The following is a 26,877-nucleotide window of genomic DNA, read 5'->3' on the forward strand; positions in this document are numbered from 1 at the left end:
CAAGGGAACCAGATTTGTCACAGAGATCAAAGAGGGCAAAAGAAGAACTTGGTAGAAATACTTCTCCTTACATTTCTTCTTGACATGGGAGTGAAAATGATTATGTCATTTTTTGTAGTCTAGAATTTTTTTAAAAGTCAGCAGCAAAGAACACTACACAGAGAGTGATATATAGATATATACACACACACACACATATATAATGGATATATGGAGAGAGAGAGAGAGAGAGAGAGAGAGAGAGAGAGAGAGAGAGAGAGAGAGAGAGAGAGAGAGAGAAGCTCTAAATAGAAACAACCCAAGAATCCAAGGACCATATTTTGTATCCTGGGGGAAAACTGAAATACTGGAGGGAGGAGGTAAGGAAGAAAAAGTCACAGCACTCCTCCGATATTTTTATCCAGGTGGAATTTGAATTGGAAGCACAAGCATAAACCTAAGGAGACCACGGAAGGGGAAGAGCAGCCTGCCTCGAGTGGGCCTCTGTGTGGGATTTACATGCTGACACTAATTGTGTTTTATTGCATGGATGCTTCCCCAGATCCTCCTCTGCTCCCCTGTCCTGGGCCTCTGCAGCTGTGCTTGTCAGTTCCCCAAACTGTTCCATCTCCACCTCCTCAGGGCACCATCCCGCTGTGCTGTGCTCCCGGACTGGGTAGTTACCTTGGGTGATTGTCGGGACCATTGTCAGGGTGAAAAAGTATACAGTTATTCTCCACTCTTCCCCCCAGTTATTAACATCGGAATTTTACAACTCAAACATCCTGACTAGGGCCAAGTAAATGCCTTTCAAAATCTTTTCGAGGTGGGGGAAAGGTAGGTTTATTTTAAATCCCCTCTTCTCTCCTTCCCACCCCGATCCCTTAGACAAAAGAGGAACACAGGCCGTGTTCCTTTGCGTAGGAGCGCTGTGGAAAGCTCTGGATCTAGTCTCTGGCTGAAGCTGGGAGCACTGGCTTGCTGACAGTAACGCTCACAGGCTGAGATGCTGAGGAATCTGCTCAGATGACATCCAGACACCACCACCCGGGAGGGAGAAGACCACCTCACAACCAAGCCAGGAACAACTCCAAAGCACCATTTCCTCCACAACAAACAACAACAAACAACAACAATGGTACCTGCAGGTACTGGCAGGAACGTTCTTGTTGACACGACTCCGACTTGATCATGGCTTGGTCCAAGTTCACCGAGGCTTTCTGGTAAACCTCCCGGGCTCGGCTGACGGTGAGCGTGGAGGACCAGGCGCTCTTCTTCAGGAGTGGGGCGTCCAGCGTGACGGGCAGGTTGGCACAAGTGGAGCACTTGACGTCGTTGTTACTCCGGGAGGCCTTTACCGCCTGTTCGCTGATGGTGTTGTAGGCCTCGGTGAAGTACTGGGAGGCCGAGCGGTCGGGGCAGCGGCCCATGGTCATCACGCCCGAAGGCGCGTGGTAGACGCACATGTCGCCGTCGAGGTTGTCGTCGGAGCTCCACCAGCCCGGCGAGGTCGGGGCGGTGCTGGAGGCGCTGGATCGGGCCTTGGGCTCGGCGCGGCGCTCTTTGCTTTTGCTGCGCTTGCCGTAGCGGAGCGCGTGCGCCTCGTCGGGGCTGGCCTTGCCCCCGTTCACGCTGCCCTTGGACGGCCCCTCCAGGGAGTGCGACTTGGTGAAGAGCTTCTGCACCGAGTGCACCAGGTGCCGGATGCGGCCAGGGCTGTCGCTGCGGTGCTCCAGGGCCGTGCGCTTGTACTGCAGGGTGTGGTAGCCATCCCTGGCCAGGGGCAGCTGCCTCTCGAACTGGTCCAGCAGGTTGGCGGGGAGGCGGTTGGCCTTGGTGGCCAGAGGGCGCGGCACCAGGGCGCACTCGTCCTTCAGCTCCTGCTGGGACGTGTAGTGCCGGCGGGGGAAGGTGCAGGTGGCCAGAGGGTCACTGAAGGGTCCCCCGCACTCGGCCTGGAAGGAGTTCCGCTGGGTGTAGTAAGGGTGGTCGGCCGGATGGTGGTCCACCGGGCTCAGCAGGTAGGGTTTGCGATCCGAGGGATGGGACAGCGAGTCACAGGCCGACTCGCACGCGATCCCGTGGTGATGGCTGCGGCTGCCCGATAAGCCTTTCATTGCTGTCCGGAAGCAACCGCCCGGGGCATGGGCAAGCCCTGGCTAAGTTCCCGACCCGATCCGGGCAAAGACCTGAAGGGAGGAAGCACAAGAGCAAGGAAAGGTGTTAGGACGACCATGGGCCGCGCATGGCGCTCTCTGAGGGCCCCGACTGCGGGCCGGGGTGCTGCTTTGGGGGTGGAAGCACAGGTATGGAGGCACAGGTATGGAGGCACAAATATGACAGCACACGTATGGAGGCACAGGTCTGGGTATCTCTACAACCGGCCTCAACACACTGCTGGCGATGCTTCGTCACAGGCATGTAGGGAGAAGCTTCCTTCCCTGGCTGAAACTTGGAGAAGCCAGGGGGTACAAGCTAGTAAATCAGGGATGCAAAACTGTAAAATGCTACATGGTCTTTTCGGTGTTGTAACCTTTTCTTTTTGAGATAGGATCTTGCTGGCCTCAAAGCAGACAGGGTGTCAGACAGTGAGTCTTCCATTACTCCAGTAACCCCATGCATCCTTACCTAGCATCTCTGGGTTTATTTTGTAACCATATGTTAATCCTAGAGAGAAGATATTCAGTTCCTCTGGGAAGCCTTTGCCGGGCCCCTGGCAGAGAGGATTGGCTCCCTTCTTAAATCTTTATGGGATCTGAGGCTCACAGTCCCCCAATCAGCACAGTTGTTTGCATCTGTCTCTTTCAGGTTCCTTGTAGCCTGGCTTACCTCTTGGTCACTTTTGCATCTCTCTACCTAGCACATGCCAGTTTTTTAAACACAAAGAAGTACTCCATAACTTGAAATTAAAAAAAAAAAAGGAGGAAAAAAAAAACCTTAAGAAGGCCAAAAAGAAGCTAATGGCACCTCAGTTTATTTTATTTTTATTTTTGGTCGGTTGTGGGGCTTGAACTCTAGGCCTGGGCACTGTCCCCAAGCTCCTCAGCTCAAGGCTAGGGCCATACCACTTGAGCCACAGTGCCACTTCTGGTTTTCTAGTGGTTAATTAGAGATGAGAGTCTCATGGATTTTTGTGCTTGGGCTGGCTTTGAATGGTGATTCTCAGATCTTAGCCTCTTGAATAGCTCGAATTACAGGGATGAGCCAGAATTGAAACGAGTATGGTATAGCCAGTAAGTCTAAGATGTAGTATTTTTAAAAACATTTTTTGAAGGTCAAGTATGTCCTCTAACAGATCAAATGACAAACAAGTAAGTTTAAATTGGCTACTCTGAGCATCATACCATGTCTTCTTTGTTGATATGATTTGGACCTCTGAAAGCAGTGTGTTGAAGGTCTCCTTGGCAGCCAGTGCTGCTATAGGGAGGTAAGGGATGGGCTTCAGTTATGGACATTGGGGACTGACTCTTCTCTTTTTGCTCTAGTTACTTCCTGGCTTCCCCCAGATGATCAGATTTCTTTCACCACATACCACTGTCCATCATGGACCCAAAGCAACAGGCCCAGATCATGAGCCAAAATCAATCCTTTCTGTGATCATCTTGCTTTTGTTTCAGCTTTTTTTGTCACAGCAACAGAAAGCTAACACTCTGGCTTAAGATTTCTGGCTAAATAGTTATAAGCCATCAGAAAACTGATGAAAGAAAGGCGTCTGTAAAGTTCTTGAAGCTGTGATAGAAACTGTTGGCCTAAGTTTTAGCTCAGCCTAAGGAGATAACTGCTTTGTAGAACCAGAGAGTAGAAACTCATGATGAGTTCATGTCTACACTAGAGTCTTCCCCAAACTTTGATAATTAAGCTACAGTTTCAACAGCTCTGAATATTTTCTTTTGATTCCAACACAGTGTGTTGTATAGGAGCTGAACAAGGTCCTACTGAAGCTTCCTATAATGCAATGACTGTCATACTAGGAGTTCTTCTGCAGAGCCAAATCACAGATAGCATTTTAGATACTGAAAGAGGGAGAGAGAAATTGCCATTGGACATACAAAATAAAATACAATTACCCGTATTTGGCCTCACGGATAGACGGGGAGGTCCTGTAAGACTCCAGGATTTAACTTTCTTATGTTAAGTACTGCATGTGCAGCTCATGACAGTGTTGATAATCTCATATCCTGGGGTGCTTGTTTCTTCCTTGTGTCTCTTCCTTTTTAGACAATTAGTTCAAGACAGCTGATGGAAAGTTTTAACCATTGTAGTCTTTTGCAATTTGTTAGCTTACTAAATTATGAGGGAAGGACTCTTTTCTCCTGACTAGTTTCTAGTAAAGTGTCATCTCACCTGCTGTTGGAAATATAGAAAAATGTATATCAGTGATTTAATGCACTAATGCAGTATTTCCCACCCTCGTACATTCTGTGCTTAAAGCAGCATCTTGGGAGGGAAATGGGTACCAAGACATGTGAAAGGGTATCAATGTATGTGAATTAATGCACCTTCTATCTGGCAAATATCATGTAACCCTTTTACTAATTACAATAAAAAAAATTAAAAAAAAAGCAGCATCTTCTTAGTACACCTATAACTATGTGGCCACCTGAGGAAGGGTCAGAACCAAGGGAGGATGCTCAAGACTTGTGGGAAGGCATTTTACAGGCGTACTAGGGGATGGTAGTTTTCAGACTGACGGAGGAGGTACACAGGTGGATGAATTTGTTACCCATTGATTTCTGATTGTCCACATCTTGGATAGCACCAAATTCTTGTGAATTTTTTTACCTGCCTTGAAATTCAACTCTGAAGAAGTGTTATTTTCTTTGCCCAATTGCTAAAGGATGCCTATATAGTGGATAATGTACACCTTCTATGGATGAGGAGAGAAAGGGTTAGATATTAAAAGGGACAGAGGGTCTTGGGATTCATGATACTTGTAAATCAGGAAAAGTTTATTTTTTAAAAAAATTCTCACTGAAGAGGTACTAATGAAAAAAGAAAATCTGGGGCAGTTTTCTGAGAAGTTATGATCCTAAGACCTGGAGTTATGAGAGTTAAATACAGGCTATCAGCAAAACCATGGGAAAATGAATAGAAAAAGGAATGAAAAAAATCTGTCTCCATAAGTCAGGACCCATTGAAGGCATTATTTTTCTTGTCAAATAAAAGCAAATAAACAAAACCAATAACTATAAATAATACAACAATAAACCAATAATACAGATCTACTGTAGATCTGTATTCATATAAGTCTTATAATTGTGCAGAAGAGAATCTCAACATAAAAATTACCATGTGGCTGGTATCCTTAATATGTGGCTATTAAATCCAAAGAGTACAAGAGCAAGGACTCAATAACTGCATACCCAAAGCTATGGACATGGTAATGGAAATATAAACATAACTATATAGACATAAAAACCTATGACTCTATAGACATAATGTTTTATTTCATAAATTAATGTTTCTATGACATATAAACCCTTAGCCCAATTGTGATTAAGTTCTAAATACTAAGTCCCAGTGATTGTAAATAGAGATTCCCTCCTAGAACACTTGTATGTTAAACTTGTCATTTAAAATATGATGTAAAAATCAACATTAATAAATTCTTAAAAAAAATACCATGTGGCCTGGTGCAGTGGCTCATGCCTGTAATCCTAGCTACTCAGGAGGCTGAGATCTGATGATCAAGGTTAAAAGCCAGCCAGGGCACAAAAGGACATGAGATTCTTATCTCCAATTAATCCCTAGAATATGGGAAGTGGGGCTTGGCTCAAGGATAGGGTGGTAGCATGGAGCTGAAGAGCTCAGAGACAGACAGTGCCCAGGCTGAGTTCAAGCCCCACAGCCCACAAAAAAGAAAAAATTGCATGTGGCTGGATGCCAGTGGCTCATACCTGTAATCTTCGCTACTCAGAAGGCTGAGATCTGAGGATCTCAGTTCAAAGTCAGCCTGGGCACAAAAATCCATAAGACTTTAATCTCCAATTAGCCACCAGAAAACTGGAAGTGGTGCTGTGGTTCAAGTGGTGTAGTGCTAGCCTTGAGCTGAAGGGCTCAGGGACAGTGCCCAGGCCCAGAGTTCAATACTTGTTTTTTTTTTTTTTTGTGGGCATTGTTTTATTCGAGGTGATCTTACCTGAGATTAAGCAGAGCATATAAAGAGTCATTTTAAGGCCAATAATGATGAAGTAAGGTAAATGATGTAACTAACAATTTATTTCTATAAATTAAATACGTAAGTCTGATATTTACTAAAACTTAAATGTGGTATCTTTAGTGTGGTGGCAAACATTTATATTTTCTTAGAGGGTAACAGAGTGAATCAAAATAAGTTATCTTGCCTTCTTTAGTTGATATTTCGAAAGGGATCTATAGATTTTGATTATTTTCTTTATGATGTGGGTATATGATATAATAATAGCAAAAAGATCATGCATGTTTATAAATGCTAACTTTATTTGTTTGGTTAAGACAAATGACTTTGTGGTCTGGCCTGTTCCATAGAGGATTTTTCTTACAGTCTCTTTAAACTTCTTGCCATTTTTAAAGGAAAACAGATCACTGTGTGATGATAAAAATATAGCAGCAATTTGGCTACTTCCTGATGAGCAGGGGAGATGACTGAAGTCCGTATGTCATTGATAATGGCTAGACAATTGTTACTGAGACCTCCTGTGAAGGTCTTAATTTTTATTTTCTCTGATGCTTCATTTTCCTCTCGCCTTACTCTTAAATTCCCTTTCTGGCACATTTTTTTTCCACCACATCTGGCTTTTCTCTCCTAATGAACTAATGCTTATAAGTGGCATCCAAGAGTACCACAGGCTCTCCTGTGACCTATACCTTCAGTACAAAGCATTAGCGGAACCTCTCCTGGGAGCATGGCCTAGAGTTTGCTGCTGCAAGGATGGCCAAGTGCAAATAGCAAATCCCTGCTAGTCAGAGGGTTTATGGTGTTCTAAGAAAAATGACCTAGCTAAGAGAAAGGAGCAATGATGATTCTCCTTATTTTGCGCATTCTCAAAGAAGGAAGTTGCTAGTCCCTGAATTAGATTTCAATTGGCTGCAGCAATTTCTCAAAATAGAAATAGAAATTGCCCTTTTTGCCTTGATCTCTGAGCAAAGATGTAGAGTGTGGTCAACATGCCTTCATAACGGTTTCCATGACTACAGTGCTTACCTCTCTCTTGTTTTTTCTTGCTCACTATGACTTCAGGTTTAGGCTTTGTTGTTTTAGGTTCAATTTCCCTACCAGGTCATATGTCCTAATGCTTGGTTTGGAGAATTTGTTGAGTCTATGGGTGACTGTGAGCTGAGCTTACAGTGGGTGATGATGTATGCTCTATTTTCTAGAAGCTCCACACCTGGAGCAGGAGATTGCTGCACCAATGATGACTAAAGCAAAAATGATGAAACATTGTAAAGGAAATGCTCAGTGTAGGTAATTTATTACACCCAAGGAAACAAACAAACAATCCACACATTCGAAGATGCTGACAGGGGAAAATAGCTTTGTCAAGTTAGCAAGTCCTTATTTCATTTTGATTTCTGTGCATGCCTTTATTTAGAGTTGCTGTCCTTGATTTTTCTTTTACATGTGGCTGAAAACCCTTCCCTGAGGCTGAAGGAAAACCTTCCAGTTAGTGAAGACTGATGGGTAAGCAATCATATTCTGTTTTGCAAAGAACAATATGGTAATCCATTGTTCAGAAGAACAGAAAGCTTGTGTTCTAGTTGGGGAAGACAGCAAAAAGAGGAAATTTCTATGACTCTTTTCCAGGTCAGTTCACCTTTTAGCTTCCCTCCATCTACCTGACAATGAGTTGAGCTATCACACATAATTGAAAAGAATACAGGATTTTTATGTAAACCAGGTGCCAGCGGCTCATTCTTGTAATCCCAGATACTCAAGAGAAAGGACTGCAGTTTGAGGCTAGCCCAGGACAAAAGTTTGCAAGATCCCATCTCAACCAATAGCTGGATGTGGTGACACAAGCCTGTCACCCATCGACATGAGAGGCAGAGATCCAGAATATAATGATTCTAAGCCAGTTTTGGCATAAAAAGTTTACAAGACACTATCTCAAGAAAAATCTGGGTATGGTAGCATGTATCTGTTCTACCAGTGGAGGAAAGCATTAATGGGAGGATCATAGGCGGTATGGCTTAAGCCATAGAGTGCCTGCCTAGTAAGTCCAAAGCCCTTAGTTAATCCTCAATAGTATGAAAAACTAAAATTCAAAAAACCCCCAACCCCCCAAAGTGCCACACAGTCCCTTACTTATCAACTTCTGAGTACAATGCATCTTGATCAATGTCTAGGTGACTAATTCTGAGCAATGGAATATAACTATATAAACCTGGAAGAGATCTTTAAAGCAAAGAATATTCTGTCTTTATCATTGACTGCAATGCAGATCTGAGAGCTGTGTGAGCAGTGGTCTCATGCCATGAAAAGGAAGTTTTGTTTGGGGCTTGGAGAAATATAAACGTGCTGGTGTTTTTAGAGTGTCACATTCTGAAATAGGTACCTGTGAATTTGGTCAATGTCAGAGAAAACAGGGTCTGACTTTTCTTATACCATTGTTATATTGTTTTCCTGACACTTGCATCCATATCTCATTGCTAAGAAAGATGGACAGCCAGGGCCTAATCCTGACACCCTGTAGTAAGCCACACTGGGATGCAGCACTAGTTCTTTCAGGAGGTAGTACTCCATTGGAGCAATGAAACAAGGCAGTGGCAAGACAGTGTGTTTACTAAGGACTTCTGCAAATGTTATCGAAGGATAGATTCAAGGTAGGCAGGAGCAGGAAGGTCTGAAAACAGCAAATTACTTCTTGCTGATGCAATTTCGGAGAGAAGACCACAAACAGGAGGAAGGAAAAGCACCTCAATGACAGCCATCAATGACCTGGCCAGTAAGTCAGTGCCCCTCACTCAGGCCCCTAAAAACACAGGGATTTTGTTGTTGTTGTTTACCACATGACACTTTGCCTAGAGAGTACAAAATAGTCTGCAACAAAGATGCAATCTCCCTACCCCATCCTTGCAATAAAACCCAAGTCTATGGAGATTGAAAGTGACCAACTATGAAAGTACCCAATACAGTGAGGATTTAGTTCCTAGATCTAAGGAATGGTTTTCATGGGTGTATGACCAGAAAGTGAAGCCAGATACATTTCATGGTGAATTTAAACAGAAAACATAACCAAAGTGAAAGTATGAGTTACTATTGCCCAAAGGCAGCTTTCTTTTATGATCTTCAGAATCAGACTGGCAATGGAAAATCAAATGCCATTTTTTTTTTGCCAGTCCTGGGCTTGAGCTCAGGGCCTGAGCACTGTCCTTGGACTTTCTTAAGGCTAGAGCTCTACCACTTGAGCCTCAGCACCACTTCTGGCTTTTTTCTATGTATGTGGTACTGAGGAATTGAACCCGGGTCTTCGTGCATGCTAGGCAAGCACTCTACCACTAGGCCAAACTCCCAGCCCTCAAATGCCATTTTTGGTCACTCTTTTGGGCTTCCCTAGTTAGAGATGTTTATGAAATGAGTTAAAAAATAAAAATTCATAGGAATTGTCAGCATAAGCCAGCTTCAAGGACAGCACTTACTAAAAACTTATCAGAGACTCCTCAGGCAAACAGTAAATTTATTAGAAAACCTCTAGGCAAGCAGTACTGGGAAAGAAGGTCACGCCAAGGTTATGTGGTCAAATAGCAAAAAACAAGTGTTTAGTTCTTCTTCCATGTCCTGCTTGCTGGCTTGCTTGCGAGTGCACACCAGTTTTGACTTTTACAATGATAGGTTCATTTGTATGGTTGCTGTACAGCCATCCGCCATCTGGAATTGGGATGATAAGTGGCGTAAAATGATTGGCCACCTGCGTGTGGCTATGTGTGGGTTTTGCCTTTATAAACACCTCCACTTTTTGAATTTGGGGCTACTCACTCCTGAGTTGAGTTAGCTCAATAAACTTGAGTGAGCTCAATAAACTTCAGACTTTGTACCATCCGTCAGAGTTCGTGACTTTACTGGGGTCCCAACCCACTTCATTCATCTGTTGTTACTATGGGATGCATGCGACTCTCAAGGGTTTACCTGTGTGGATCCTGGTTCCCAGGCTGATGGTATGGAGAGGTGAAGAGAAATGAACGAGGTAGAACCTGCTAGAAAGATGCTACACTGGCCCCTCCCTCTCCTGTCAGTCCACGTCTCACATGAGCTCCTGTCTTTGTGGTTCTATTGATCTAACGAAATGTAGATAAGGGACCCTCAGCAGCCCAACTTTGTGCTCCTTAAATTTTCATACTCCCGGGGCCGGGAGTTTGGCCTAGTGGTAGAGTGCTTGCTTAGCAGGCACAAAGGCCCAGGTTTGATTCCTCAGTACCACATACATAGAAAAAAGCCGGAGTGGTGCTGAGGCTTAAGTGGTAGAGCTCTAGCCTTGAGAAAATCCAAGGACAGTGCTCAGGCCCTGAGCTCAAGCCCAGGATTGGCAAAAAAAAATTTTTTTTCATATTCCCAAACCAGAAGCTAAATAACTCTCTTTTCTTTCTACATAGCCCACCTCAGGGATTTCCTTCTAGTAAAGAAACAAAACAAACAAAAACCAACAACAGCAAAAAAAAAAAAAAGACTACCATAGTTGGCATACTTAAAAACATAAAAATACAGAACACCTTTGAAAAAGCCAAATCTGAAATGCATCACTTACATTATTCAAAGGACAATGATAAGCTATTTTATAGATGCACAATGTATTTCAGCTTTTTATTAACACTAATTGCTATCCTAATCACCTGCAGTTTGACTTTATTTGTGACTACCTCCTTCAATCAGCTTGCTCCTACAAATAAATGCCTGATTTCCTTCTCAAAAGATAGGGTATTGTGTAACAAAACAAAACAACAACTCAAAAGCTTCTCCAATTTGGTCACAGTTGGTAGGACAATTACAATCACAGTTGTCTCCATACAAAGCTTTAAAAAGGTAGCTTTGTAACAGCTTTTGAAAATAAAACGGTGGCTAATGGCTCCTTGAAAAATGGCTAAGGGGTCATCATCATTATTGGCATAGACTTATTGCTGCTTGAGCAATGTCATAGGATTTTGGAAATGTCAAAGGACTTAGGAAAGAATTTTACATGGAGAAAAACAAAGTAGCCCATTGTAGACTATCTAACGTTGTTTTGGATTTATGTACGTTACTGTCTTGATCCTGGGGGACACTGAGGGTAGGGTGTTCCCTGTAGCAAGCAGTCAGAAAATAGAACATGGTCAATAATATGTTTCCAGAGGCCCTGGGGCTAGGGGGTAACTTTATCTTTTGGAGAAACAACTGATCTCTCCAGAATAGTCACAGAGAAATGCTAAACCCATCAGTACCTACCTACAAAACAAGAGAGAAAAACTTGCAAGCTATAAATTTGTTGGACCATGGTAAAACAAATCTGTTTCTCAGATATGGGTGGCCATGAGAGAAAGTGGAAAAGCACAGAAAAAAAAAGTATCAAAACAACACACAACCATGAAACTTGGGAAGAAGCAGTGAAGATAGCCTCTGATGAAAACTGAGTCTTTTTTTTTAAATAATTTTTTTACTTCATCTTTCAGAACTGATTGATGAGTCCTGTGAATGTGTTCTGGCATATTCCACACACACACACGCACACACACACACACACACACACACACACACACACGTGTACAACTGGATCAAATTTTCTTGTATAAATGTCCTTATTATTTTAAGTACAGTTGCTTTTCTTATCATGTTAGCTATACCAATGGACTTTCCTCAGTGCTAAGGCCTAGAGTGAGGTCCTTTGGTGGTAGTTTTTCAGCTGACCACCTGCTTTGGTGACTTTTCTTTACACCCACAGCACCTTCTAAGAACATCTTGGCTGAGTTTGTTAAAGGCAGTCACCACATTTTCTGAGTGGATTGAGCAGGATTCAGAAGCCAAATGTGAAGAACCTTTACTGAGCTCCTCCAGATACCAACTCTGGGAGATAGAAAGGAAATATCCCTGGGCTCTGAGGAGTCCAGGCAAGGTCAAGTGGAAGTGTCTACACTAGCACCATAGGAAGTCAGAGCCACTTGCTTTGAAAACTACATGGCAGCAGGGACCAAGGACTCAGCAGAGGGAGTATAAAAATAGAAAGAGGAATTAATCCAGAATCCATGCAGCTCCAAGGAAAGAAACAGAGACAATATGCCCAATAATCCCAATAATTCTCCAGGTCTAGTTAGGTCAGTTTCCTTGCCTGGAGTGGCTGAAATCTTGTCACAATTTTGTGGCTGATTCATGGCCCACAAAAGCTTGAAGTCAAGGAGATCTTTTCTTTCTTTCTTTCTTTCTTTCTTTCTTTCTTTCTTTCTTTCTTTCTTTCTTCTCTTTTTTCTTTCTTTCTGTCTTTCTTTTCCTTCCCTCCCTCTCTCCTTCCCTCCCTCCCTCCCTCCCTCCCTCCCTCCCTTCCTTCCTTCCTTCCTTCCTTCCCTCCTTCCTTCCTTCCATCTTTCCTGCCAGTCATGGGCTTGAGCTCAGAGCCTGAGCACTGTCCTTGGGCTTTCTCAAGGGTAGAGTTCTATCACTTGAGCCACAGCACCACTTCTGGCTTTTTCCATGTATGTGGCAGCGAGGAAAAGAACCTGGGTCTTCATGCATGCTAGGCAAGCACTCTACCACTAGGCTGAATTCCCTTCCCAAGGAGATCCTTCTTTCTATAAGTGGCTGTCAGCTTGCTAGAACTACCACCAATGTTGTCTATGTCCAAATGTGGCCAAATGCAAGTTTCAGAAGTAGACTTATCTGAAATGGCTAAGAGGTCCTCAAATGGCTTTAGGATAGCTTAGGTGTTTATTGGCTCTAACAAATCATGCATAGTCATTCAGATTTTACATTGACTTTCTCAGAAGTCTCATCAGTGCTCACCTCTGTGAGAAGCAGCCACGTACCAGAGGAGGCAAGGAGAAGGGCAGAGTATGTAAGAGGCCATTTTTAGCATTTTATTTTTTGTCCATCATGGGTCTTGAACTCAGGGCTTTGGTGTTGTCCCTGAGCCTCTATGTGCTCAAGGCTGGCACTCTACCACTTGAGCCACAGAGCCACTTCTGGTTTTCTGGTGGTTAATTTGAGAGAAGAGTCTCACAGACTTTCCTGTCTGGGTTGGCTTTGAATCCCATCCTCAGATCTCAGCCTACTGAGTACCTGGCTCATGTTCAGCATCTTTAAGATGAGCTTGGCCTCTGCAAGTTTGCTCTTAGCAGGAGTTTGATTTCCAGTCCCTCAAGCACTGCTTGCTCCTTTGTTTCACTTCCATCTCCACATTATTTTTTAAATGCCTTATTTTCTAATAATCACATATCAAACAATACAACTTTTTATTTTGATACCAGTCTTTCTTCTCCTGAAGATTTCTATCCTCATCCTTACATTTTAAACAAATTCTTTTTTTCACTAAGTTTCCTAATAAATGTACTTGTGGCAGAGAATAATATTGTTTCTGGATTAAAATCCTTGGGCTAACATTTTAGCAGTGTTAGTTTGTGACATGTCTGCCAACACAGTCTTTCAATGTACTGGCATGAGGTCAACTCAACTCAAATCAATATATATATGATGGTAATTCATTGGTTATTTGTTGTGTAATTATTTGTTGGGCACTGTACAAGAAACTGAGAAATTTTAATACTGTCTTCGTACCTTCCTATTACCCATGTTTTTTTTCCATTCCCATACTTCCTCTGTCCTTGCTGTCTGCTAGCTTTCTTTGTAGCTTCTTCTGATTGCTGGTTCCTCCACTCACTCTTCCATCTTCTCTAGTCCTGTCAGCCAAGGACACAGGGTGTGTCAGGCCTTCTTGTGGTAGAGCACCCTAGCTTCCTTGTCCTGTGATGTTTGTGCCTCACCCTTTGTGAAAAATATAAATCAGACTGATGCTACTGTCTTTTTAATCCTTTAAACTTAGAGGCTTCCCAGTGTCCACTCACCTCTGTTCCCAAAGGTGATTAGGAAAAATGATTTGGCTATAGCTATTCCAGGCTCTTGAATCCATTCATTATTTCCCCATCTGGGAGGAGCTTGTAGGAAAGTAATGGCATAACCAAGAAACACTAAGTGCATGAACAATGTTGATCCCTTTAGTAATCATTATCTAATAAGCATTTCTGAGTACCAGTTACTATATACATATATATATGGAAATATCCATATATATTTACAGTGATATATATATATAGTGATATATCACTGTAAATAGCTTAAAGTACATAATATTATATTCCATTCCCAAACAGTGCTATATGGCAGGGACTATACTGGTTCTGGAAATTTATTTTTCAGGACCTTCAGATGCCAGAAAATTTAGTGCTGAAACTAGTGCATGACATGTTCTCTCTCCTATCTATAATATCTATAATATATTATAAATAATATATATTATAGCATATCTATACGATATACCTATATAATATATCTCTATTCAATATATCTATATCTAGAAATAAATCTATCTACATATCATACATATGTTTAAAGCTTGTGAATTACAGACAATAAGTGACTAACAATAAATTACTATTGATATTAGTGACGTTGGCATATGATGTTTTTCTTTCCTTATTAACTCAAGAATGTTTACCTTTTCTCCCTGACATAAATGAATTGCTAGTTCTTGCATTATGGGGGCTCCTATAAAAGGCATAAAATAAGAGTTACTGAAACACATGTACTGTGATCTCTTGAAGGTTAATCTGACCATTGCAATGGCTACTGGGTGATCGATATAGTGTATACAGCAAGGATACACTATGAAAAGAATGGTTTACCTTTTGGGTGAGACACACCAGGGATACCAAGAGAATTAATTTGCTCAAGCAACATACAACTTAAAACTTGTCCACTATTTTGTAAATTTTCCACTTAGTATGTTCACGCCAGCATGGACTAAAAGTAACTAAAACTGGGAAAATGAAACTGTGTGTAAGGGTTGCTATTGATTTCTCTGGAACAGGAAACAGGTTTTAATTCAATGATTTATCTGAGATCAGATGATTAGTAACTCTTGAATGTCACTATTCTTGTCCCTTCTATACCTCTTCACATATTCTTCCATCAGGTCAACAGTGATTTATGTGATCTTCCTTTATCCCATTCTGTGCTCTACGACATAGCCTACAACCTTTAATATAATTCTAAGCTAGGAACTTTGTGGTGTGAGATGGAGATGTATCCTCCAGGCAGCCTTGTCCCATTCCTGCATTACTTGTCTTACTCTTTCATTGCTATCTCCATTCCCTCCCAAGATGCCCTGCTCTCCAGTGCTTCTGCGTTTCATACCTCAGGAAGACTTCCATTCTCTGCATAAATTCTTAATCCTTCTTCAAAAGTAGGTACAAAGATAGCCTCCTCTTAAAATATACCCTGGCTGAAGGAAACATGGAAATGATAGGCCTTACCTACTATGATCTAGTTGAAAAAAATAAATCACAGAAACGAAAACAGAATGACACAAGTTAGAATCGAATCAAGCACTGGATTGCATCATACATGATGCATATGTACTATATCAAATAACAAGCTTTAGGGGGAAAATGTCTAGAAGAGGCCAAAGCTAAGGGAGACTAACACATCTCAATGTAGCAAGTTCAGAGAGGCCTTAGAAGCACATAGATCTATGATGAGGTTTTCATGACCATGTGTGATGCCTGTTCTGTATTTTATTCGAATCTAAGCACTACATCCTTTCTTTGGATTTTTCATTACTTCCATTTTTATCTTCTGTGGTTGTGTGCTGTGCTTGCGGGTGTAAGCCAGGTTTTTCAAGAGCAGTTCCTTTCACCGTCTGTCTCTTGATGATTGAAAAAAAAGCATTGCCTTTTGCAAGGAAGCTACATTAAATAGGCAGCTATGCTTGCCTCATAATGTTGGAATGTCACTACTTCAACAAAAGGTGACTTGTGAATGATATACCATGGAAGAAATTTCTTATAGGTCTTATTGTTACTAGCAAAACCATGTGCTGACTACTTTTAATTATAATTTATTGTAATTGTGATACTGAGGATTGAAGTCAAGAGTTTTGTGTTTGCTATGCAGGTGCTTTACCACTGGAGACACACCTCCAGTTCTGCTTTTTTATCATCCAGAATACATTCCCCTAGCTTGGATACCAGAAAGGTTATTAACAATTTAGAGTAAAACAATACATGGTTTTATTACTTACCTATTTTTTTTGCCAGTCCTGGGCTTAATTAAGCTCAGGGCCTGAGGACTTGGATTTTTCTCAAGGCTAGAACTCTACCACTTGAGCCTCAGCACCACTTCTGGCTTTTTCTAAGTATGTGGTACCAAGGAATCGAACCTGGGTCTTCGTGCAAGCTAGGCAAGCACTCTACCACTAGGCCAAACTCCCAGCCCTACTTAACCTATTTTTAGTCTAGTTTCATTATATATTACTTAGTGATTTACCTTATCCCTTTCCCTGATGTGTGTGTGTGTGTGTGTGTGTGTGTGTGTGTGTGTAAGTGATTTTTGGGAAGCACTCTTTGTGGAAGTAAATTGTAGCTGAGATGGTAAATCTCTCTTCTGATAACTCTAGATTTTGGACTATATAAATATTTTGTTACTATTTGTCTTTCTGTCTCTGCATGCCAAGGATTGTTAGCAATGGTTCTTAAAACCAAATGTCTATCAGTCAGCTGGAGAGTCTATTAAGACTCCCAGCTTCTGGGGTGATCCCTAAGAATTTGCAACTAACGAATTCCTAGGTACTGTACATGCTGGTGTCAGAATCACACATTGAAAATTCTTGAAGCAGGCTCTACTTTGCTTTGTAGTTCTTTCTAGAACATGTACCCCCTTTTCTTCATCAGGCTAACCACCGATTTTTCCTTCAAGCCCCAGCTCAGAAGTCTTTGATGTGGACATTGTCACATCTGCCCCATGTGTTGTTTCATGTGAGGATTTCCTTGCTCCTTCCCTGAGGTGCCTTGAAGGTCTGCTGGAACTTCCTTCCCTGTATGCCTGGAGACCATGCAAGGGAATAGTGGGCTCTTGCTCATGTTCCTGTCAGCATTTCCTACAAAAGTCCCCAAACATGGCACTAAGCAAGTGTCAGCTAATTTAGCACATGACTGACCAGGAGATTCTCACATTAGGGAATCTAGATGCTTTCATATTCAAATGAATTCATTCACAAATAACATGACTACCATTTTGCTGAGAATAAGGAGTTCCTTATCAACACAGGGGAGTTGTATTCTGTCCCTGCAGCTTCTTCAGTAGGTAGAAGTACTTGCACTACAATGGAAACATCACAATGGAAAACTTTTGTAGAACACCCCACCAATTTCCTGTACATCTCTAAAGGCAGAGATGCCATAAAAGATCTTTTCTCTTTCTAGAGTGGACTTTCAGGTCACTTAATTATAGAATTAAATGACTGGTATTTTTCCAATCCAGAAAAATAAAAGCTTTGTTATGTTATAGACTCCATTGTGCAACATGCACTCCATTTAACCCTTGCAAGTTTGGCATGATTTCTACTCTTTCCAAAGTTCAGGAAACAGAAGTTTATGGAAATTAGATAACTTGGCCATGGTACTCAACTACTAAGCAGCTAAACTAGGATGTGAGGCCAGGTGTGTGAAACTTAAAATGTATACTCTCCCTGCCTATCAGACCTTTTCAAAAGAGCTCCAGGGGACTAGCACAGCAGAAATGACCTCTAACCAGAGAAGGCACAGTCTTCTGGGGCTTTGAAAAAAATATCTATTGTTAAAGCAATTAAAAACAAAATCCTGAGGTAGAAGCATCACAAGTTTTGAAGTCTATACTGTATAGTGAGATCTTGTTTCAAAACACTGGGAGAGAGACAGAGAAAGAGGCAGAGAGACAGAAAGAGAGACTATTACTACTTTTTATTTGATAAAATAAAAAGAATGCATTTAATTTTCTTATGCCTTTTTAGATGGGGATGTAATTTAGTCCTTGGCACAGTAGGTAAGTACTGCACTACTGGGTTACATCCCCCATTTACTAGTATTATTATTTATTCATTTAGTTTGTTAGTTAAGTATTTGTTCATTTTATATGATCTTATGCACATAGCTATTGAGTCCTTGATCATCACCTAAGAACATCCTCCTTTATTCTCACTATGTGAAAGTTTAGTTTGCTGTTTAATCATTTTAATGATACCTATTTTTAGCAAAAGTGTAATGATTTAATATATGCCTAATGTTAGGTCAGCCCACGAAAAATGTCCCCTTCCTCTTGTTATCCGTCCTCTGAACAAGCACATGGCCTTACTTAGAAGTTCCTATCCAGCAACTGTGATCCAGGTAACTGGCACACCTAGGGACAGTGAGAGGTTTTCGGGGCTCTGAGGTCACATCTGCATCTGCTGTGGTCACACCTCCTCCTGGTCCTCCCCTATAAAACCTCTCTCCCCATAAGTTCTTTCTCTAACATTTCCATCTGGCGCAGGCCCTGCACTCCCACATCTGGTGCGGGCTGGTGGTTTGGCTCTCCCAAGTAAACTCCTTTGCATGAACAGCCAGTGTACCTGCACAATGTGCGATGTCAGCTAACTGACATTACAGAAGGTTTGGAGGCTTTAACTTCCTCACTTTGAGTGTCCTTAAATATGTAATAAGTTATTCAACAATAAAAAATATATGAAAAAATAGGTAATAAGTTATTCAATCACCTTCTTTTAATACAGAAAGTGTTATCCAGACTAAACATTTAATAAGAATTTCATAGACTGATCAATAAGCTACTCTCTGGGGTGTGTAATATCAGGTAGGGATGAATGGTCCTGAAATTTTGCTCCTAATTCTGAAACTTTGTACAAGCCAAAGATGTCAGCCTGGGAATGCTGCTAAGTCTAAGACACAATTCCTTATGCTTTTTTCTCTCCACCACCTAGGTCTGCATATTCTAAATTTTTAACCTTGGTTTAAAGTTAGGCAATAACTCCTCTACAAAAGTTAGTAACAGTGATAGCATTTATATAGTCCTGTTATTCTTCAAAAAGTTCTTATTGCACTTTTAGTAAGTGACAGATAAAATTTTAGAGAGGAAAGATCTCTTCTACAACTCAAAAGTCCATACCTTCATGGAAAATTACATTTTTTTACTTTAGGAACTGGTAAACACATGCATACTGTGGTAGTAACTGCTTCCTAAAGTTTGGTGGGAGGAGACGTATTAAATGCTTTCCATAAGTAGTTGTTTAAAAATTATTTGCTGAATTGGATGCATTGTGAATCTTAGAAAGGTATTGGAAGAAGGTCACAAAAATAAAGAAGGCTAGCAAAATCTAGTAGCATATTCCAATGTATATTAGGAAAATAGATGTATCTTTGTGACATATTCAATCCCAAGTCCTTATATGTGTAACTCCATTGAATTATTGTAAGAGCTCTGTAAAGAGGCATTCTTATTAGCTTTGTTTCCCGGGGGAGGACACTGAGGAATAGAGTTTAATACTTCACCAGTATTTAATCCAGGAATGACATTCCACAATTCACATTACATATCACCACATCAACAATGGCAAGTTTCATTTTGCCATCCAACATGGCTTGGGGATGTCACCCAGGCTATAGTGTATGAGAGCATGAATTGTGTACAGAATAATCCTTAAATGTCAAGGGAGGTGATGTTGGATGATGCAGTAGCCTGAGGCTTTGCTATTATTCCTTTGCTGTCAAAGAATGCATTTTCGTTTAAATAGATTTTATAAGTTCAATACAAAGACACTGGAGAGAAAGAACATATTCCAACATTAAAGGGAACTACAATTATTCATCATTGTAATTATCTACTAAGACAGTAACTGAAATAACAAAGATACGTAGTCCAGGGACATGCACATTGTGGGAAGGTATGCCACTCCACTTTGGGAAAGGCCATTTTAAGTAAAAACTGCAAAGCATTGAGAAAATGTTGGGCAATTCACACATACTACTCTCTGTCTACACCTCTGAGTTTAACTCAAAGCTTTCAATTTTCACATGGCCACTTTTACCCCCCTGCCTACATTGGGGGGAAACCCTCATAGTTCAGGCAGGCCTCCGTATCTACAGTGCTAAGGAAACACCTGCAAGTCATGCAAAGGAAATAGGAAGTGGGATGACCCCAAGGCAATACTGTTAGGTTGTCATCAATGGTCAGGCTGTACCATGGGTCTCCAGGGCAGCCACTTTGCTTTTCTTCTGGCTGCCAAAGACCACTGCTTCCTCTAGCCAAGACCTTTCTTAGACTCCATTTATGTAGGATTGTAAGTTTCACTTTCTAGCTGAAAAAACAGGTAGCTTGAAATTCCAACAGAGCAGATCTGGGCATGTGCCATCAGGACTGGCCCTAATGTGGGTGACAAGATCACAGTTAGCATGTAAGTCAGGTCAGAAGAGTCAACAGAGATATTACAAGGATGTTGCTTGCAGGAAAATATTGAATTCAGAGTGGACGAAACCTTTCAGATGTTTAGGAAATGAGATTCAAAATTTGAAATTCTTTATACTACGTGTCCAGGTTCAATGAGATTCCACTGTCATTCATCATTAACTGGAAATGGGGTTTCTTCTCTGTCTATGTCATTTTCTGCTCAAGTTTAGATAAATCCAGTTCTCTATATTGCAAGAGGTGGCTTGCAAAGACCCTTGCCATATAGTCCTAGCAATATCATTTATTTTAAAGCTGACCATTGTTCTTTGTCCTTCAGATTAAGAAATCCTTTTAGAATTGTTTAGTATAAACTCTCTAACTAGAGTTAATTTTCTGACCCTGGAATTTTCTCTGAATCATTGCATGTGTACAAACCTTTCAGTCAATTCAAAACTAAGTGAAATTAAAAATAAAAACAAGTACAAAACAAAACAACAACAAAAAACAGGCAACCAGGAGTTGTTGGCTCAGGCTTGTAATCCTAGCTACTGAAGGAGACTAAGATGTGAGAAGTTTGGTTGGAAGCCAGCCCATTTGAGAAAAAATTCTGTGAGACTCTAATCAGTAAAAAGCTGGCAGTGGAGTATGACTTAAATGGTAGAGCACTAGCCTTGAACACAGCATCGAGGCCACAAGTTCATACCCCAGGACCAGCAGAGAGGGAGGGAGGGAGGGAGGGAAAGAAAAAAGGGAAGGAAGGAAGGAGGGAAGGAGGCAGGAAGAAAGGAAGGAAGAAGGGAAAAAGCAAACTAAATGTAGAAAAAAATGTTTTTCCAGTCTGGATTTTTTGTGGGCTATTTTGGAGATAAAATCTGGCAGACTTTTCTGTGAAAGCTGGCTTCAAACAATCATTCTCCAGATCTCAGCACCTAAGTAAGGAGGATTAGAGGAACGAGCTACAGGCACCTGGTAAAATGTCTTTCTGTAGCCTATGAACTTGGCAAGGGCTCAAACAGTCACAGTATGAGATTAAACTGCTAAATTTTTAAAGGATTTTTTAATTGCAATTAATAGAAGGGTTACATTATATTCATCAGATAGAAGGTGCATACTTAACAATCATTGCTACCCCTTCTCATGTTTTTGTCCCCATTTCCCTCCCCCATCCTTTCCTCCCATCTTGTTTTCACCTTTCTCTATCCTATTTCAAATAAACAAATAAGCATCTATACAATATATCAGACAACAAGGTAAGATACTGTAACAATATAAGATAACCAAGGGACAACAAAAGAAATGAGAAATAACATAGTACATTAGAACAACAGTCACACCGTATATGGCTACTGTTTCTATATCTTGTAAGTCCTTTCATTTAGCCTCATCCTATATGGCCTCATGTATCTAGGTTTTGCTAGGAGAGGTTGATTGGAGAACTGCAAAAGAGGAAAGAGAAGGAAACTGGTATAGGCAACTCAATGTGTTTTCCTCCTCTGGGTATTACTGAAAGACTGAGTAACTTCTTCTATAGGTACCAGTTAGTCTTTATCAAATCCAGGGTAGCCCTTCTGAGGAGCCTTCATTATCTCTACTTTCTGTATGCAAATTCCTGTATATCAGTACACTAGATCTTAGGTAATATCATTTTAGCACCTTATAAACACTTATCTCACTGAAAAGCAGTTACTTGCTCATTATTTTGTCTTTCCTGTAAATGAGAACTCTTTAAGTGGTTTGTTTGCTTGATAACTAGAATGATGCCAGGCACAAGAGTAAGTGCTCACTGAATACAGAGTGAATAATATAAAAGGAGACAGAAAGACTCATCTCCATCCTGGTCTACTTACATGTCTCATAACCAAACTGCAGTGGGTATTTCAAGATTTAAGAGAAAGGAATTATGACTTTGTAGGAGACTCCTGCATCTTCTTCCTCCCTCTTCCTTTGTAGGGATCCAGGATGCTCCATACATGACTTTGTGAGATAAGATATGAGAGCATCCTGTTGACGACACCCCATTTTGGTGTACAGATACTGATAGACACAAAAGAAGGCAAGGAAAAAGATATTCGAAAATAGCATAAAGGCTCCCTGCCTTCCTTATTTCCCCTCATCTTTTGCATTCCTCCAGCATTATCTTTCCAGCATCTGATTTGATTAGATCTCTTTTCTGCACAACACGGTATCAGCTTAAAAGCCAAGACCTTTGCCTGGCCCGCACAGCCTCACAGGCTTTGCTAGGATACCTCCAGCCTCCTCTCTTCTGTGGATTGCTCAAACACTAGGCTACTCCTTTCAGATGACTGCGAGTTTTTCTTACCCACACTGTCTTTTGTCCTTTATGACTGTGGATGGTACTCATTTCTTTTGCCTGGTGAATGGCCTTCCTGCCAAATAGCCTCCCAGATCTTCCTGTAAGAAAGTGGTTTTTTTTTGTTTTTTGTTTTTGCCAGTCCTGGGCCTTGAAATCAGGGCCTGGGCACTGTCCTTGGGCAACAGTACCACTTCTGGCTTTTTTCTGTGTATGTAGTACCAAGGAATCAAACCCGGGTCTTGGTTGCATGTTATGCGAGCACTCTACCAGTAGGCCAAACTCCTGACCCCAGGAATTTTGTTTTTTTATGTCTCCTTTGCTGTTCTCACTGCTAGGATTTCTGTTCAACCTAGAAATATTCTATTTGTTTTTCTACAAAAATGAAGGTTTTTTTTTGGCTTGCACATAAGAATAAACAATGAGAAGAAAGCAGCCCATACAGAATAAGAATTGAATTAAATTTTAGCTATAGATCCAGTAGAGCTAGACTTTTATTCTCAAGTAATAATGAAACTTGAAATAAGTCTAATAAGAGAACCTCAAATACAGAAGTGGCCATCAGAATCCTAAGATGTCTCCTGTGTACTGACATTTATGTGTTTATGTGTCTACATAATTTTCATTAATTTGACTCCTGTCTAGACTAGCTCTTGAAGAACAGAATGAAGCTCATCATTGTATTCCCAATTCCCAGCAAGGTAGTTGCCTCACAGTGAAGAACCTATGTATCACCTCTGAAATTCATGGGGAGCAAGCTATTTCCATTTGAAATACTTTCTAATTCTTCTAGCTTAGTCAAAGCAGAAACAAAATCATTGTTCATAAATAGTCTTGTTTGAATATATCCTTAGCACTTCCAATAGGTTTTAGTAGCTACCTGAAGTAAATAAGCTCTTTTGCTTTTCTGTACTTATTTTTAATGTTAGCTTCCATTTCAAATGGCAAGTTAATTAGAAGTGATTAACTTATATATACCTATATATTTTTTATTGTCAGAATAATGTACAAAGGGGTTAGTTATATTTGTCAGGTTGTAGATGTATTACTTCTCCAACATTGATACCCCTTCTCATGTTTTTATTCCCCTTTTCCTCCTACCGCCCCTCCCAATCATCTTGTTTTCCCCCTTCCCTTTCCTATTTCAAATAAACAAATAAATGTATATACAATATACCAGATAACCAAGTCAGATACAGTAACAATATGAGATTAACCATAAGGGGGGGGAAGGGAAGAGAAATAACAGCACATTAAGAACAACAATCACAAAAATAAAGCTCTTGTTTCTATATCCTAGAGATCCTTTCATTTAGTTTCATCCTGTATGACCATATGTACACAGTTTTTGAGCTGTTGTGAGCCTCTTCCAGGAGAGTCCTACATATATCCTAATTATTACAAATGAAGGAAACCATGGAGCCTATGTTCCTTTGGGTCTGGCTTACTTCACTTAATATGATTTTTTTTCCAAGCCTTTCCATTTCCTTATGAATGGGGGGGGGCGATGTCATTCTTTCTGATGGCAGAATAGAGCTCCATTGTATATTAAGTACCACATCTTCTTGATCCATTCATCTACTGAGGAGCATCTGGGTTGGTTCCATATCTTAGTTGTGGTAAATAATGCTGCAGTGAACATCTTTGTGCTAGTGACTTTAGGATGTCCTTGTTTCTAGACTGTTGGGTAAGTGCCAAGGAATGGAATTACTGGGTTATAGGGGAGCTCTATGTTTAGTCTTTTGAGGAATTGCCATACTGCTTTCCACAGTGGTTGAATGAGTTTGCACTCCCACCAACAGTGTAGTAGCCTTCCTTTCTGGCTGCATCCCTGTCAGCATCTGTTGTTATTAGATTTCCTGATCCTGGCCATTCTAGTTAGAGTGAGGTAGAATCTTAGAGTTGTTTTGATTTGCATTTCTTTTATAGCCAGAGATGTCAAGCATTTCTTCATGTGTTAACTTATTTTTTTTAAACACAACATTTTATTGCAAAAGGCAATACGCAGAGAGGGTAGTAATGTAAGTCAGGTAATGAATACGTTTCCTTTTGAACAGTATCACCTCATTACTTATTCTCTCCCAGTTTTCCCCTCCCAACTTCCCTCCCTTCAAGTCATATAGTTCATTTCCAAAATAGTTTCTAGTGGGCTTTACTGCTGAATTGATTCACCCTTTGTAACACTGTTTCTGTACTTCCTCTTCCCCTCCCCAAATCAGATACTTATATACAAGACAAAGGGTACCAAAATGAAAACAGTGACAGAAGGAAATAAACCAAAGAAAAAGGGGAAAAAGAACAAAGTTCTGCATTACAATAAATATTTCTTGCTTCCCTTTTTTGGAGCTCATTTGTAATAACTAAGTAAACCCAATGTATAGTAAGAGATAAATAATTACACCTGGACATGACTGATTAAGCATCAGTCCAAACATTCATATAGTGAGAACAAAGGAGGTATTCTTTGGAGACAATTGCAAGGGCTCAATAGCCATGTGCATATGATCATATAAATGATGCTAACTTGCTTTCTAAACAGGAAATGCACTTTAATTAAACTGATTTTACTTGTCAGAAATATTAAGTAAGAAAATACTAAAGATTATACCAATATAAGTAGAAAAGGCCAAAATCATGACGGTCCTGCTTTAGTAAAGATGTTTGGAAAACACGGACATGCAGCAGGTGCTTTGTCAGTGTTTTAGCTGAATGAAATGAGGAAGACTACACAGGACTTTAAGGAGGAACTCCACTCTTGCTTGGCTTTTTCAACTCAAGACTGGTGCTTTACTATTTGAGCCACTTTGGGCTTTTTTTTGGTGGCTAACTGTAGATAAGAATCTCACAGACTTTCCTACTTGGGTTAGCTTCAAACCTTCCTCCTCATAATTCAGCCTTCTGAATAGCTAGGATTACAGGCCTAACTATATATATATATTTTTTTCTAAAAACAAAATTAAATAAAGGAGCTTTGTTCCTCCATGAGACAATCAATAGGCAAGTTTATATTATATGTTTTAAATTAAAAAGAAATGTTTAAGGGAAGTATTTTATGAATAGGTGATTAGTAGTATAAACAAGTCAAACAGTTCAGAGTAATTGTCAGTATGTGTCTAAACACATAACAATACTTGACACATGGTCAAAGGATCCATGTTCCATTGTGACTGCATATGTTGAGTTGTTTTCCACTTTTCTGCATTTACTACACACTTTACTATTAGAACTAGATGGGAGGACAGAGCTCATTGTCCCAGGACAGTGAGGACACAAAGGAATAAGAGAAAACAGTGATCAGTGATGAGCATCTGGACTTTCCCCACGGTATGCAGAATTCAGCGTACCTTACAAAATTAACCAGAGGACAGGCAGATTGAGACCGGAGGAGTGCTGATTCACTAAGAAATTCAGAGATTCATTAGGGTAAAAGCAGATACCTTGAAAACTTTACAGGAAGAAATAGGAGACACACTAGGACTCCTTGGCACAAATAGAAACTTTCTTAATAAAGGCCTAGAAATACAACAAATTAAAGAAAGTTTGGACAAATGAGATGGCATTAAACTGCAGAGCTTCTCTGTGGCAAAGGGCATAGCTAGCAAGTTAAATAGAAAGCCCACAGAGTGGGAGAAGATCTTCATTAACCATACAACAGACAAAGGCCTCATATCTAAAATATATCTACAGCTGAAAAAATGAATTTCTCCAAAACAAATCTTCAAAGAAACAACCATGCCATTAAAAGATAGGCCATAGACTTAGAGAGACTTCTCTGAAAAAGAAATAAGAATGGCTTATAGATACATGAGGAAACACTTGACATCTCTGGCCATGCAAGTAATGCAAATCAAAACAACTCTAAGATTCCACCTCACTCTAATTAGAATGGCCATTATCAGGAAATCTAATAACAGATGCTGACAGGGATGCAGCCAGAAGGGAAGGCTACTACACTGTTGGTGGAAGTGTAAACTCATTCAACCACTCTGGAAAGCAGTATGGCAATTCCTCAAAAGACTAAACATGGATTTCCCCTATGACCCAGCAATTCCAATCCTTGGCATTTACCCAAATGTCCAGAACAAGGACATCCTAAAGTCACTAGCACAAAGATGTTTACTGAAGCATTATTTACCATAGCTAAGATATGAAATCAACCCAGATGCCCCTCAGTAGATGATCG

General features: G+C 40.6%; 1 protein-coding gene across 7 annotated transcripts in view; it reads right to left on the reverse strand.

Moving 5' to 3' along the window:
- Positions 1–26,877, reverse strand: part of Dlgap1 (DLG associated protein 1) — a 772,435-nt gene that overhangs the window by 276,256 nt on the left and 469,302 nt on the right. For all 7 annotated transcript variants that reach the window (XM_090353401.1, XM_090353399.1, XM_090353404.1 and 4 more), the window contains one exon: positions 1,122–2,168. In XM_090353401.1, coding sequence (XP_090209527.1) covers positions 1,122–2,096 — 975 coding nt within the window. In that variant the 5' untranslated portion in view covers positions 2,097–2,168. The remainder of the gene's footprint in view (positions 1–1,121; positions 2,169–26,877) is intronic.

Source organism: Megascapheus bottae, chromosome 19 (assembly GCF_031878675.1).
Source record: "Megascapheus bottae isolate mThoBot1 chromosome 19, mThoBot2.hap1, whole genome shotgun sequence".
Classification (NCBI taxonomy): Eukaryota; Metazoa; Chordata; class Mammalia; order Rodentia; family Geomyidae; genus Megascapheus; species Megascapheus bottae.